At 47.4% G+C, this 15282-nt stretch overlaps 1 protein-coding gene across 1 annotated transcript in view; it reads left to right on the forward strand.

Moving 5' to 3' along the window:
* LOC112071804 (solute carrier organic anion transporter family member 4A1-like) overlaps nucleotides 1–15282 on the forward strand; it is a 31398-nt gene extending 16116 nt beyond the window's left edge. The window contains exons 6-11 of the mRNA XM_070439517.1: nucleotides 3397–3551; nucleotides 6117–6366; nucleotides 12863–13039; nucleotides 13774–13838; nucleotides 14185–14333; nucleotides 14512–15282. Coding sequence (XP_070295618.1) covers nucleotides 3397–3551; nucleotides 6117–6366; nucleotides 12863–13039; nucleotides 13774–13838; nucleotides 14185–14333; nucleotides 14512–14691 — 976 coding nt within the window. The 3' untranslated portion in view covers nucleotides 14692–15282. The remainder of the gene's footprint in view (nucleotides 1–3396; nucleotides 3552–6116; nucleotides 6367–12862; nucleotides 13040–13773; nucleotides 13839–14184; nucleotides 14334–14511) is intronic.

A 15282-nucleotide genomic window follows, 5' to 3' on the forward strand; every position in this document is an offset into this window, starting at 1 on the left:
CCGGTCCAGGGTATCCTGCGTCTCCGTACTTCTGCTTGTGCTGATTAGTCATCGGAGCGCTGGGATCGGTCGTGTGTCTAGTTGCGTCCTATGCTATTGCTCTCACGCTCCGTGGTCTCTCCAGGGCATATGTGTAGTCTTGGCAGTGCGCCAATTCAGAGGGATTGAAGTGCGTGTTAAGTTACGGCAACTCTCTTAGAGGTGTTCTTTTCTAACGCTGGCTCATCCACAAATCTCCTCTTACCGGTTCAACTTAGTGCACTGCACTCTGGACTGGGTTCACGCCATGCGGCTGGTGTACTCTCGTTACTAATCTCCAGTTCGTTGTCGTGGTGTCGATGATGCGTGCCCTCTAAGCTCGTCTTGGTGCTACTCTTTTCTCAGAGCTTTCTTATCGCTCTCCAGATGAAACTCCGCTCTCTGCGGCTTTATCCGCTTCCTTCACTTTGTCGGCTACTATTGCCGCTCGTGCTCCTATTCTCGTCCATTCTCCCAGGGTCTACATTAATGTTGGGTCGGGTGCGCGATTTTCTTCGGCATTCTACCAATTTCCCTCTGGTTGGTCTACAGCTCTCTTGTCTTCATCCCCTCTTCGGGCTTCTTGCGCTACTCGGCTCTTCCTCTCTAGGGTGGTTTCTTACCGGTACCTTCTTCCACGCCTCGTGGTCCTGTGTCTTCCGGATACTACAGTTCCCACTCGTGGCCTTTCCAGCTCTCCTCTTCTCTCGTGGGCCCTTTTCCAGCTTCGTAGGATAGTCAACCATTTTCGTGGTAGATTCTCTCCGGCTTCTCTCACACTACCTAAGTGGTCTTCTTCGCTTCTCAACTCATCTGGGTGTCTTTGGGGCGTGGGTATTTCTCTCTTTCTCGTACCCGCGCTTCGGACCTGCTTATGGTCCTAATTACTTTTTGTCTGTTCGGGTATCGTCTTCTCTGTGCACTTCCTGTGGGTGTCGGCCGGTGCTCCCGGGACCTCTGTGGGTGGGTGGTGGTTGGTTCTGGCGGAGATGCGCGCGTGGTTAAACCGGGCCTCTGGGTCCCCGACTCCTCGAGTTCTACACTTCTGTCCTGACATCACCCCGCCTCCCCCACATCGCTGGATTTGCCTCCCCTCATTTCGGTATTTTTTTCCCGTTTCTGTCCGGTCTCCGCCGTAGTGTCTGCGTGTGTCTGAGGCACGCTGCACCAGAATGGCGCAGGCGCCGTGCCTAACAATCCGTTTGGGCGATCTCGTGACAGCAATGCCTCGGTTAAGTGGTGCCCTCCTTAGCTCAGAGGCCAGGCTATCGTTTGTCCCGCTTGGATTAAAGTAAATTAGACTTGTATGGGCTCTACCGCCTACCGTAATCTTCCTGCCCTGTAATCTCTCCTCCGTGTAGCCAAGCAGTTTCTTTTCACCAATCCATGCGCGCCCTTCAGCCTGCCCGTTCTGATGATGCGACGGCCATGCGCTCGTGGGTATTTCACACTGGCGGTGGGCAGCGACCCCTTGCGTGTGGAGGGGCCGAATCATTCGTGTGGGAATTTGTCTTTTTTCCCCCGAATCTGTCCGACCTTTACTCTCAACTGTATTTAATATAGCTTAAATCTTGTGTTATTAAGTTACTTTGCGGTTATCGTGTCGATATGCTTCGAGTTATTTTGTGAGGGTAAGTGTCTTCGAAGGTACACGGTTTTTGAGAGTCTGTATCGTTTGCTGATGAGCCCACCATGACTGGTATCCGCTTAGGTGTCTGGATCCCCGTTCATTTATATGTTTTATTAACTGGTGAGCGAATGACACTGGTGGAGGGCTTGACGCAAGAAATGAGTTGCTTAATGGGTGTGTCGTTCGTTGACATTATACAATTATACCGTCAGGCATCGGAGGGGTCACGTTTTTTCTCTTTCTCCATACTATTGGACCATTACATGTCAATCAACGCTTGAAGAACGTAGTTCACAAAACCCCAGATGTTCGGATGTCAAGTCGCTAAGTCCAATCGTTTTTCCCAATGTTGCAGCACTTGTAAACTGTTGACATGTCGCTGTTGAAGAAATTTGTACGGAGAGAGAGTTGTCAACTTATAATATACTGTAATTAAAGGCATAGTTTCTGATGTCAACTGAATGTGAGGCAATATGAATCGGACTAATGGTCAGCGCGCATAATAGTCGCGAGCTCTTATGCAGGCAGAGTGAATTACGGGTCTTTAACGTGAATGTGTATCCTACATGAAGTGCCACTGGGAACGTTTACTATGCGGTCATTATAGCCGGTCAGAAAGCGAACTAGATTCTCCATGGCACACAGAGGATTGATAGGAGAGGGAACAGGACAAAGATTGCATTTGTGTATTATACATGATAGTAATATCTCGGAGTAGGGGTGACTAGACTGTCGAATCAGCATTACTTATTGAAACATTTGTTACAAAGGGTTACTGTGGCTTACACTAACGGAACCCACTTTTTTTGTTCCAGGCAACCTTTTTGTTTCACGTATAGACCCCTCTGTGCAGAGCAGGTGATTCTTACATGGAAACCAGTGTTTCTACCATTGAACCAAGAGGGTTCTTCTAGAAGGTTTTTCCTGTGGGGGAAGCCAAATATCTATTTTGGTTATAGAATAGGTTTTTTTTTCTAAGTGTATTCAATACAGTATATTTAAAGGGAAAGTGATTGATGGATTCAGCATCTGACGATGATGGATACGGGCAGGTCTATGTGTTAGGCTTACTTATTAACACTGAAGATCACTAAGGAATTAATCATCCTCTCTGATCTTCTTTTCTCCTCTCTGTTCTCTCTTCAATCTCCCTTTCTCTGATCTCTCTCATTATTCGCTTCTTCTCTCTTTTACTACTTTGTTATTCTTTCTTTCACTTACATTCTTTTCTTTCTCTCTCGTCGTGCTCTCTCTCTCTCTATTCTCTCTTTTTCTCTACTCTCTTATCCTCTAATGTCTTATTCGTATCTCTTTCTTCATTTTCCTTTCTCTACCTTCTCTATTCTTTACTCTTCTCTCTCTCTTTCTTTCACCTCTCGAGTTCTACAGGGGGGAGGAAAGAAGAGTGGGCGTGAACGAGAGAGAGAGAGCGGAGAAGAGAGAGAGAGAAGAGGAGGGCGAGAGAGGGGAGAGAGAGAGGGAGAGAGGAGTGGAGGAGAGAGAGAGAGAGAGAGAGGAGAGAGAGAGAGAGATAGAGAGAGAGAGAGAGGAGTCACCCTCCCTTCTCTCTCTCTCTCTTTCACTATCTCTCTCTCTCTTTCACTCTCCCTTCTTTCTATCTCTCTTTCACATTCTCTCTCTCTTTCACTCTCCCCTCTCTTTCACTCTCCCTTCACTCTTTCTCCCTCACTCTCTCCCTCTCCCTCACTCCCTCTTTCTCTTTCTCTCCCTTCTCTCTCTCTCTCTAGGTCAGTGTTGCTCCTGCTGAAGAACCCTCCCTTCCTCTTCCTGTGTCTGGCGGGGGCCACAGAGGCCACCCTCATCGCTGGCATGTCCACCTTCGGCCCCAAGTTCCTCGAGTCTCAGTTCAGCCTGAGTGCGTCTGAGGCAGCCACCTGGTTTGGTGAGAGAGCGTCAGAACCCTACCTCCACCCCACATAAACATTACAGGCTGTAATAGCCTGTCGTTTCCTTGGCATCTTTGTATTCATTATTGTGATGGGCACATGTTTAACTGGTACTCCTTACCGCTTACCGCTGGTACTCCGTACCGGACCTTACCGACTTACTTTCACCCCCTGCATGCACCGGCAAAGTAAATAGTTGCTGTATGCCGTACCTGTTGACATCAGCCTATCACAATAATTCATACAAGGATGCCAAGGACACGGCAGGCTGTTACACTAGTATTTATCATTAGCGCATGTCTGTCGATTACCTCTTTATTTATTGACTTAAACTGTGGTGTGGTTCAGTGATAAAAGTGACATTTTGTGAAGGCAGAGGGGCACCGACAGCTGTGGACGCATCAATTCAGGTTACAAGTGTAGGCCTTTTCATTAGCCCCGTTGGTGCTTTGTTACAGATGACTCTTTCCATCCATCACATGGCGGGTGTACAGTGCTCTGTCTGGATGCAGGAAGGACTTCAGAGTCCATGTCCACGCGTGGGTAGTCAGTCTTATAGGAGCCTATTGAAGTGATTGTTTGACAATCAGATGAAAACAACCTGAATGGTTGTGTTTATGACACATTAAAAGGTCATATATTTTAAAAGTTAAATGATAGATCTTTACTGTTAGGCCCACAGAGATCATATTGTATTAACAGGGATTATATTTGTAATTCTATCCATAAATAAAGAACTATTGGTCACCTACCTGCATGTGACATATCTGAAACCCCACCTCTTATGAGGTGTTTTCACGTATGACATTCTCTGATTCGGTTTCCTGGAGCGTTTGTCAGAATTCTACTGAATCATTTTTGCTGGAAATAACCACTTCAAGATGTGAGACACATTCTACATGACGTTAGCAGGCTTGTTTACAATGGGACTCGCGCTGCCACGTCACCATACGTGGTGCTCTGTCACGATATGTGGTGCTCTGCCACGATATGTGGTGCTCTGTCACGATATGTGGTGCTCTGCCACGATATGTGGTGCTCTGCCACGATATGTGGTGCTCTGCCACGATATGTGGTGCTCTGTCACGATACGTGGTGCTCTGCCACGATATGTGGTGCTCTGCCACGTCACGATATGTGGTGCTCTGTCACGTCACCATACGTGGTGCTCTGTCACCATACGTGGGGCTCTGCCACATCACGATACGTTGTGCTCTGGATCTTGGGCCCGCTACTCGCACAGGTCCAGGATTTGTTTCAGCCTGGATTAGTTTGCGTTTCACACATGCTTTGGAGAGCGGAGCAGGGTACCGAACGCTCCAGGATCTGTATCATACAGGGGATATGTGAAGAACCCTTAGTCACAGTCCTACCATTTAACTAGTTATACCTCCATCCTTATCCCTTAGTCACAGTCCTACCATTTAACTAGTTATACCTCCAGTTCTTATCCCTTGAGTCACAGTGCTCCTACCATTTAACTATCTATACCCTCCATTCCTTATCCCTTTAGTCACAGTCCCTACCCATTTAAACTAAGTTCATACCTCCATTCCTTAATCCCCTTAGTCACAGTTCCTACCATTTAACTAGTATTATACCTCCATTCCGTATCCCTTAAGTCACCCCAGATACACTACCATTTAAAACTAGTATATACTCCATTCCTATCCCTTAGTCACAGTCCCTTCTACCATTTAAACTATATACCTCCATCCTTATCCCTTTAGTCACCAGGTCCTACCATTTGTAACTAGTTATTACCTCCATCCTTATCCCCTTAGTCCAGGTCCTTACCATTTTAAACTAGTTATTTACGCTTCCATCCTATCCTTAGGTCACAGTCCCCTACCAATATTAACTAGTTATACCTCCATCCTTATCCCTTAGTCACCCAGGGTCTACCATTATAACTAGTTATACCTCCCATCCTTTATCCCTTAGTCACAGTACCCTACTCATTTAACTAGTTATACCTCCATCCTTATCCCTTAGTTCAAGTCCTACCATTTTTTAACTAGTTATTACCTCCATCGTATCCTTAGTCACAGTCCTTACCATTTACACTAGTTATTACCTCCATCCTTAATCCCTAGATCACCCCAGTCCTTACCATTTAACTAGTTATTACCTCCATCCTTATTTCCCTTAGTCACAGTCCTACCATTGAAACTAGTTATACTCCCCTCCATCCTTATACCCTTAGTCACAGGTTCCTACATTAACTAGTGCTAACCTCCATCCCTTATCCCTCCTCATCCCTCACATACACATGGTATTAACCTCTCCTCCCCACCAGGCCCTACATGGTATTAACCGTCCCTCTCTCCCACCAGGCTTCATGCGTACTAACCTTCCCTCTCCCCCACCAGGCCTACCATTGGTTACTTAACCTTCCCTCTCCTTCCACCAGGCTACATTGGTACGTAACCTTCCCTCTCCTCCCCTACCATGCACCATGGTACTAACCTTCCCTCTCCTCCCACCAGGCTACATGGTACTAACCTTCCCTCTCCTCCCACCAGGCTACATGGTACTAACCTTCCCTCTCCTCCCACCAGGCTACATGGTGGTACCCGCGGGTGGGGGGGGCACTTTCCTGGGCGGCTACATCGTGAAGAAGCTGAACCTCCGTTGCCGTGGCATCATTAGGTTCTGCATGGTGTGTGCCATCATCAGTCTTCTTGCCATCTTCATCTTCCTCATCCACTGTCCCAACATCCCCATGGCCGGGGTGACTTCGCCCTACCGCAGCAACCTGCCACCGGGCCATCAGTACAATGAACAGTACTATGAGCCAGTCCGCAACAGGTAAGCCCAGACCAGGCCCGGTGGAATATTTCACATTATTTAAACAGTACCTATTAAACAGTATAATCATTATTTTGAGTACGAAGAAGTGGAATGTTAGCTAAACAGACTGGTAGGGTTGAGACAGTTATGGACTTGTGCATGAGGGGTAATTGGCCATCCAAATGGCCACGGTCTCCGTAATAACCTTTGGGACGACAGATAGCGTAGTGGTTAGACCGTTGGGCTAGTAACCAAAAGATTGCAGGATTGAATCCCTGGGCTGACAAGGTGAAAATGTGTCTTTCTGCCCGTGAACAAGGCAGTTAACCCACTGTTCCCTCATTGTAAATAAAAATGTGTTCTTAACGGACTTGCCTAGTTAAATAAAGGTTACATTWAAAAAATATTGCRCAAARAAAATTCTAATTACATATATACWGTACCAGTCAAAAGTTTGGACACACCTACTCATTCAAGGGTTTTTCTTTATTTTGACTATTTTATACATTGTAGAATAACAGTGAAGAYATCAAAACTATGAAATAACACATATGGAATCATGTAGTAACCAAAAAAGTGTTAAACAAATCAAAATATATTTGAGATTCTTCAAAGTAGCCACCCTTTGCCTCGATGACAGCTTTGGCATGCTCTATTTTTGTATGCACATTTTCTCCTTTCCTCTGTTCCTGACTGCATGTGTGCCATATAAATAGAATGAATAGATTGGGCGTCCCCATTCAAGTTAATGATGTGGCTAGAAGGTGTACAGCTGTGACTTTTCGTAGCAGTTTAGGAGAGCATTTTAGCTAACCCTAACCCTTTTCCTAACCTTAACCTAAGTCTTCTCACCTGCCATGTTAATTATCCTAACCTTCTGCTGTCACGCCTGCTCCCGCTCTCCCTCTCTGGCGCTCGAGGGTGCCAGGCTGCCCTTCATTACACACACCTGTTACCATCATTACGCGCAGCAACGCTCATTGGACTCACCTGGACTCCTTCCCTTTGTTGATTGCCCCGTCTATAACTGTCTGCTCCCCCGTTTGTTCTCTGTGTCTGCATTGATGTCGTTATTTTCCCCCTGTCCAGACGCTTGTCCTGTCCTGTTCCATGTCCGTTGCTCATTCAATGATCTACCTGCTTCTCGTCCACTAGCGTTGAGCCTCACAGCTGCGTAAATTCTCTTAACCTGTTACATAAAAGAATCTTCCAGTCATAGCTGTACTCACTGTAGTCAGAATCTCAATTTGGGCATCAGGCATGTCTGTATAGTCTCTCCYTGTGTGTACCAATAGGAGCAAAGCTAGAAGTAAAAGTGAAGTTGAAGATGGGAAGGTTAAGACGACTTAATAAATCCATGCGGAAGGGTTAGAAAATTAACCCGTTCATGGGAATCMAGCACTGTTGCTGGATTCTACAGACTTAGCAGTGAAAACATGACCAGCGGTCGAGAAATCGACAAATAAAGTGGCTGTAAATTATTTTTTAAACGTCTAAATGAATAAAATGACAGTAAAGCAGTTATGTGTTCACAGAGTAGTTAGCTGAAATTCAATATGATTGTGTTTATTTTTCACTTTGGTGAACTATCTGTGCTGCTACCATTCACTCCCAGTCATTTCAAATGCAGAAGCTGGTCCCTTGTTGAATAGTGGCGCAAGGAGTCATGGGATATTAGAATCCTGTTGTCTTAACCTGTATATTTTGAACCTAGAGTAAAATCAGGAAGTGTACCCATCGATATGTGCTGTGATTTGTTGATTTAACTCCACTGATATTACAAAATAGATGAGCCACATCAGTTAACATCATTTGAATGAACATTCTACATTACCATGGAAATGATTGCATCACAATACCAGGCAGCCATTATGAGTGTACCCATGAGTACCCAACCAATCAAGTTGCCCGGTCAGAGGTTCCTATCCCACTCTATTCATCGTTTGCTACAACACTTTGCTTGTTTCAGCAAGGGGCAACAAAGTTTAATCACGTTGTTAAAAGTCCATGTTATCACAGATTTTTTCTTTTTTTACGTTTATGACAGTTATTTTATTTTCCTGACATTCTTCATCCATTCATCCGTCGTTTACACGGATTGTTGCCGCCCCTTTTGCTGACCAGCTATAACTATACTACTGTATACAGAGAAAGATAATGATCATGGACGTCAAAGAAAACAACCTTTCAATTCTCTCTCTCTCTCTCTCTCTCTCTCTCTCTCTCTCTCTCTCTCTCTCTCTCCTCTCTCGCTTTCTCTCTCCCTCTCTCTCGTCTTTCTCATCTATCTCCTCTCTCTCTCGTTCTTTCTCGCTCTCTCCGTCTCCTCTCTCTCCTCTGTCTTCTCCTTCTCTCCTCTCTCTTCTCGTGCTTTTCTCCCTTCTCTCCCTCTCATCTCTTCTCTGCTCGTCTTTCCGTCTCCTTCTCCGCTTCCTTCTGTTCCCCTTTTCTCCGTCCCCGTCTAGTTCACTTCGCTCGGCCCGCTTCTCGCCTCTTACTTTCCGCTCTCGCTCATTATCCGCGCTGTCTCCGCCTCTCTCTCTCGTCTGGTCTCATTCTCTCTAAGATAGCAAATAGTCATTGCGCAGTCACCGCTACGTCGTCCTCTCCTTCCAACTTCCACTCCCCTCTCTTCATCCCATCTTCGAGCCCAACCTCTCTCATGTCTCCTCGTCTCAAGATGATCGTCTCCTGGTCTTAATCCTCCTCTCCTCTCTCTCGCCTCTCCCTTCCCTCTCTCCTCTTCTCTCACCCTTCCCCCGCCTACTCTCTCTCCCGCTCTCCATTCGCTCCTCTCTCTCCTCTCTCTCTCTCTCCCTCTTCTCTTGTCTAGCTTTGGTTGGGGGACAACCTGATGGTGGGCTGTAATTGCGACTGTCACTGTTTACTGAGGCTCTATATAACCCCAGTCTTGTGAGGGGCCGACGGTTGATGTATTACCCCCTTGCATGCAGGCCGCTAGGCACAAATCAAACACAAAGGTCTCCACAGGTAGACAGGTCCAAATCCAACTGTTCAGCAAAGATTCTCACTTAAATTAGTTCAATGAGTTAATGAAATAAACACGGATTCGTCTGTCAGGTACATGTTCACATCTTGTCTGACTGTCCCTCTGTCTGACTGTTCCTCTCGTCGTTCCGTCGCGGCTGTCCCTTCTGTCTGACCTGTCCTTGCTGTCTGGCTTCCCTTCTGTCTCTGGCCCCCTGTCTGCCTGCGCCTTCTGTTGGCTGGCCCTGCTTCTGCTGTGCCCTTCTGTCTGCTGCCCTCTTCTGCTCTTGTCTGACTGGTCCCTTCTGTCTGCTGTCCCTCTGTTGACTGTCCCCTTCCTGTCTGACGCTGTCCCTTTCTGTTCTGACTGTCCTTCTGTCTGACTGCCCCTTCTGTCTGACTGCATTTGATCGACCTGCCACTTCTGTCTGACCACTTGCCCTTCGTCTGGCTGTCCTTCTGTGTCTGGATTGCGCCTGCCTCCTGTCTGACTTTGTCCCCCTATCTGTCCCATGATTGTCCCTTCTGCTGACCTGTCCTTAATGTTCCTGACTGCCCTTCTGTCCCCTGGCTGTCCTTTTCTGTCTGATTGCCCCTTCTGTTCTGAATGTTCCCTTCTGTCTGACGTCCTTCTTTCGACTGCTTCTGTCTGACTTGTTCCCCCTTTTTTGTTCTGACTGTCCCTTCTGTCTGRCTGTCCCTTCTGTCAAATCAAATCAAATTGTATTGGTCACATACACATGGTTAGCAGATGTTATTGCGAGTGTAGCGAAATGCTTSTRCTTCTAGTTCTGACAGTGCAGTAATATCTAACAAGTGATCTAACAAYTCCACAACAACTAYCTAATACACACAGATCTAAGTAAGGAATGGAATAAGAATATATACTGTACATATAAATATATGGATGAGTAATGACAGAGCAAGGCAAGATGCAATAGATGGTATAAAATACAGTATATACATATGAGATGCAAGATATGTTAACATAATGTAATGCAAGATATCTAAACATTATTAAAGTTACATTATTAAAGTTACATTATTAAAGTTACATTATTAAAGTTACATTATTAAAGTGACTAGTAATCCATTTATTAAAGTGGCCAATGATTTCACGTCTGTATGTTGGCAGCAGCCTCTCTGTGCTCGTGGTGGCTGTTTAACAGTCTGATGGCCTTGAGATAGAAGCTGTTTTTCAGTCTCTCGGTCCCTGCTTTGATGCGCTGCTGCGCCTTCTTCACCACGCTGTCTGTGTGGGTGGACCATTTCAGTTTATCCATGATGTGCATGCCGAGGAACTTAAAACTTTCCACCTTCTCCACTGCTGTCCCTTCGATGTGGATAGGGGGGTGCTCCCTCTGCTGTTTCCTGAAGTCCACAATCAGCTCCTTTGTTTTGTTGACGTTGAGTGAGAGGTTGTTTTCCTGACACCACACTCCGAGTGCCCTCACCTCCTCCCTGTAGGCTGTCTCGTCATTGTTGGTTATCAGGCCTACTACTGTTGTGTCGTCTGCAAACTTGATGATTGAGTTGGAGGCGTGCATGACCACGCAGTCATGGGTGAACAGAGAGTACAGGAGGGGGCTGAGCATGCATCCTTGTGGGGCCCCGGTGTTGAGGATTAGCGGAGGTGTTGTTTCCTACCTTCACCACCTGGGGGCGGCCCGTCAGGAAGTCCAGGACCCAGTTGCACAGGGCGGGGTTCAGACCCCAGGCCCCGAGGTTGATGATGAGCTTGGAGGGAACTATGGTGTTGAATGCTGAGTTATAGTTAGTGAACAGCATTCTTACATACAGTTGAAGTCGGAAGTTAACTTGGAGTCATTTAAAACTTGTTTTTCAACCACTCCACAAATGTTTTGTTAACAAATTATAGTTTTGGCAAGTCGGTTAGGACATCTACTTTGTGCATGGAACAAGTAATTTTTCCAACAATTGTTTACAGACAGATTATTTCACTTATAATTCACTGTATCACAATTCCAGTGGGTCAGAAGTTTATGTACACTAAGTTGACTGTGCCTTTAAACAGCTTAGAAAATTMCAGAAAATGATGGCTTTAGAAGCGTCTGATAGGATAATTGACATTGGAGGTTTGGAGGTGTACCTGTGGATGTATTTCAAAGCCTACCTTCAACACACAAGCCAGCTGGTCTGTGCATGCTCTGAGGACGCGGCTAGGGATGCCGTCTGGGCCGGCATCCTTGCGAGGGTTAACACGTTTAAACGTCTTACTCACGCCGCCAACAGAGAAGGAGAGCCCACAGTCCTTGGTGGCGGGCCGTGGCGGTGGCACTGTATTATCCTCAAAGCGAACAAAGAAGGTATTTAGTTTGTCTGGAAGTGTGACGTCGGTGTCTGTGACGTGGCTGGTTTTCTTTTTGTAATCCGTGATTGACTGTAGACCCTGCCACATACGTCTCGATGTCATCTCCCCTACAGCCCTTGTCTGACTGCCCTTTCTGTCCTGACTGATCCCTTCTGTCTGCACTGCCTCTGGTACGTCCTTCTGTCTGATGTTTGCGTCCTCTGCTCCCCTTCGTCTGACTGTCCCTTCTGTCTGACTGGCCCTTCTGTTTGACTGGCCCTTCTGTTGCTGGCCGTTCTGTCTGCTGTGCCTCTCTGGTCTGCGTGGTCCTCTCTCTGTCCTGACTGTCCTCGTCTGACTGTCCCCTTTAGTCTGAATGCTCTTCTGTTGTCCTGTCCTCTGTTGGTGACAGTACGGCGCTAAGCTGTGTATTATGACTTCTGTCTCCTCTGTCTGTCCCCAGCAGGTGTACATCTGGCTAGACGCTGTGTATGTTGAACTCTGTCCTCGCTCTGTCATGGTGCCCCTGGTCAGGTGTACTGAGCTAGCATAGCTGTAGTATGATCGACTCTGTCTCCTCGTTGGTGCCCCCGGTCAGGTGTACTCTGGCCTAGAGCTGTGTATGTTGACACTGTCTCCTCTGTCTGGTGCCCCGGTCAGGTGTAACTCTGGCTTAGACTGTGTATGTTTGACTCTGTCTCTCTGCTGTGGCCCTGGTCAGGTGTACTCTGCTAGAGCTGTGAGTTATCTGTCTCCTCTGTCTGTGTGCCCCTGGCCAGAGTGTACTCTGGCTAGAGCTGTGTATGTTGACTCTTGTCCCCTTCTGTCTGGTGCCCCCGGTCAGGTTTACTCTGGCTAGAGCTGTGTATGTTGACTCTGGCTCCTCTGTCTGGTGCCCCGTCAGTTGTACTCTGGCTTAGAGCTGTGTATTGACTCTGTTCCTCACCTTGTTCTGTGCCCTGTCAGGTGTACTTCTGGCTAGAGCGTGTATGTTGAACTCTATCTTCCCTCGGGTCTGTGCCCCTGGTAGGTGTACTCTGCTAGAGCTGTGTATGTTGACTTCTGTCTCCCTTCTGTGCCCCTGGGTCAGGTGTACTCGGGGCTGCAAGCTGTTTATGTTGACTCTGTCTCCTCTGGCTGGGCCCCTGGTCAGGTGTACTCTGGCTAGAGCTGTGTATGTTGACTCTGTCTCCTCTGTTCTTGTGCCCCTGTCAGTGTTACTCGGCTGCAGCTGTGTGGTGGGGAACGTCAACATCGCGGGCAGGAGGGTCTGGCTCTGGATGGGGAAGTGCACCAGCTCCTTGTAGTCCATGCCAGCCTTCCTCACTTCCTCTCATCGTCATCTTTCTTCACCTTCCTGTTAGTATCCCCGCCTTCCACTGCTACCTTCAGGTGGGGTACAGACTCATAACCTCACTGCTACTCAGGTGGTACAGACGCTTAAAACCCTCACTGCTGACCCTCAGGTGGGTACAGACCCTAACCCTCACTGCTAGCCCGCAGAGTGGGTTACAGACTCTAACCCTCACTGCTTCCTCAGGCTGTACAGACTTCTAACCCTCACTGCTTCCCTCAGGTGGTACAGGACTCTAAACCCTCACTGCTACCCTCAGGTGGATACAGACTCTACCCTCACTGCTACCCTCAGGTGGTACAGACCTAACCCTCACTTGCTCCCTCGTGGGTACAGACTCTAACCCTCACTGCTTCCCTCAGTGGGTACAGACTCACCCCAGCTTCTATCCCTCAGGTGGTACAGACCTAACCCTCATCTGCTACCCTCAGGTCCAACGGTACGCCCGGTATACCACGGACCTAACCCTCCACTGCTACCCTCGGTCAGAAGTGATGTACGAGCAGACAGACAAAGAAGAGTGTGTGACTAGTGGATATTTCTGTTATAACCATTTCTGAGTATAAACCTCTAGTGTGTTGAACTTGTATAGTTCTGTTTAACCATGTCTTAGTAACCTCTAGTGTGTGAACTGTGGTATATTTCTGTTATAACCATGTCTGATAGTAACCTCTAATGTGTGAACTGTGGTATATTTCTGTTATAACCATGTCTGATAGTATCCTCAGTGTGTGAACTGTGAATCTGAAGTGCTCTCTGTCGACCCCTACAGGTGTGTCCCAGACAGCCAGAGGTCCTTTGGACTGGGAATCCAGTGGATCGTGGTGAGAAGTCTAGGTATTTAATTTCTCTTGTTGAATTTGCTTTGATTTGATAAATGTGTCCTTGTAGCCTGAGAATCCCGACAACAAGCTCCCGAGTGGCGCAACGGGTCTAAGACACTGCATTTCAGTGTTAGAGGCGTCACTACAAACCCTGGTTTGAATCCAGGCTGTATCACAACCGGCCGTGATTGGGAGTCCCATGGGCCGGCGCACAATTGGCCCAGCGTCGTCCGGGTTAGGGGAGGGTTTGGCCGGTGTAGGCCGTCGTTGTAAATAAGAATTTGTTCTTAACTGACTTGCCTAGTTAAATAAAGTTTAAATTGAAAAACAATGTAAATAATGTGATGTTGTTCCTAAAGGTGGGATCCCAGGCCCGATAGCGTTTGGCTCTGTGATCGACATCTCATGCCTGCTGTGGCAGGACCAGTGTGGAGAGCAGGGCTCCTGCTACCTCTACCAGAACTCTGCCATGAGCCGCTATACACTGATCGCTGGCATCATCTACAAGGTAACTCGAGGCCCACATGACTGTTATTTCATTCTGTTATAGGATTGTGTTCAAGGACTTTCTTTATTCTCGTGACCATATCAAATGTTTGTTTAACTGAGAGAGAATTCTATTCTATTCTAGTGCATGTCTTATTCTCTATTCTCTCTCTCTCTTCATCCGTCCCTCCCTCCGTCAGGTTCTTGGCACGATGTTCTTCCTGCTGGCCAGTGTTCTGTACAARCCCCCTCCAGAGTCGCCCCAGAGCAGCTGTGAGAGCACCGACCACGGGGCAGGGAACAGCGGGGGAGAGACGGGGGACCTCTCCATCAAGGACCTTCCGCCAAAAATAATCTCAAATGTACACGCCAGGTTATGATGACTTCAGACCCCACCCACATCTCACCGCGCGTGTGTGTGTGTGTGTGTGTGTGTGTGTGTGTGTGGGTCGTGCCACTGCGTCCTCAATGACTGCCAACCCGTGCCCATCTCATGGCCACTCCCATCACACAGACACATCCCCCCCAGGGCAAGGCATGTCTGCTCCACCTACTCAGCCCAACTTCATCCCATGGGCTTGCCCTCCATCACCTCCCTGCCAGCCCACTGAACTTGGGGTTTGTGTGATGTGATGAAAGACTTAGACCAGGGTCACAGATAGGGTCAGAGGTTATTCTGAGAAGTAGGAAAGTCTCCTGATGGCTTTGGGGATTTAAACCACTGAAAAGACMCACTTYAACCTCTCTGGGATATGTGGGACGCTAGYGTCCCACCTGGCCAACATCCAGTGAAAATGCAGAGCGMCAAATTCAAATAAATTACTATAAAAATTWWACTTTCATGAAATCACAYATTCAATATACCAAATTAAAGCGACACTTGTTGTGAATCCAGCCAACGTGTCAGATTTCAAAAATGCTTTACGGCGAAACCAAACAATGCTATTATCTGAGGATAGCACCCCAGCTAA

This window comes from Salvelinus sp. IW2-2015, unplaced genomic scaffold (assembly GCF_002910315.2).
Source record: "Salvelinus sp. IW2-2015 unplaced genomic scaffold, ASM291031v2 Un_scaffold1726, whole genome shotgun sequence".
In the NCBI taxonomy this organism is placed as follows: Eukaryota; Metazoa; Chordata; class Actinopteri; order Salmoniformes; family Salmonidae; genus Salvelinus; species Salvelinus sp. IW2-2015.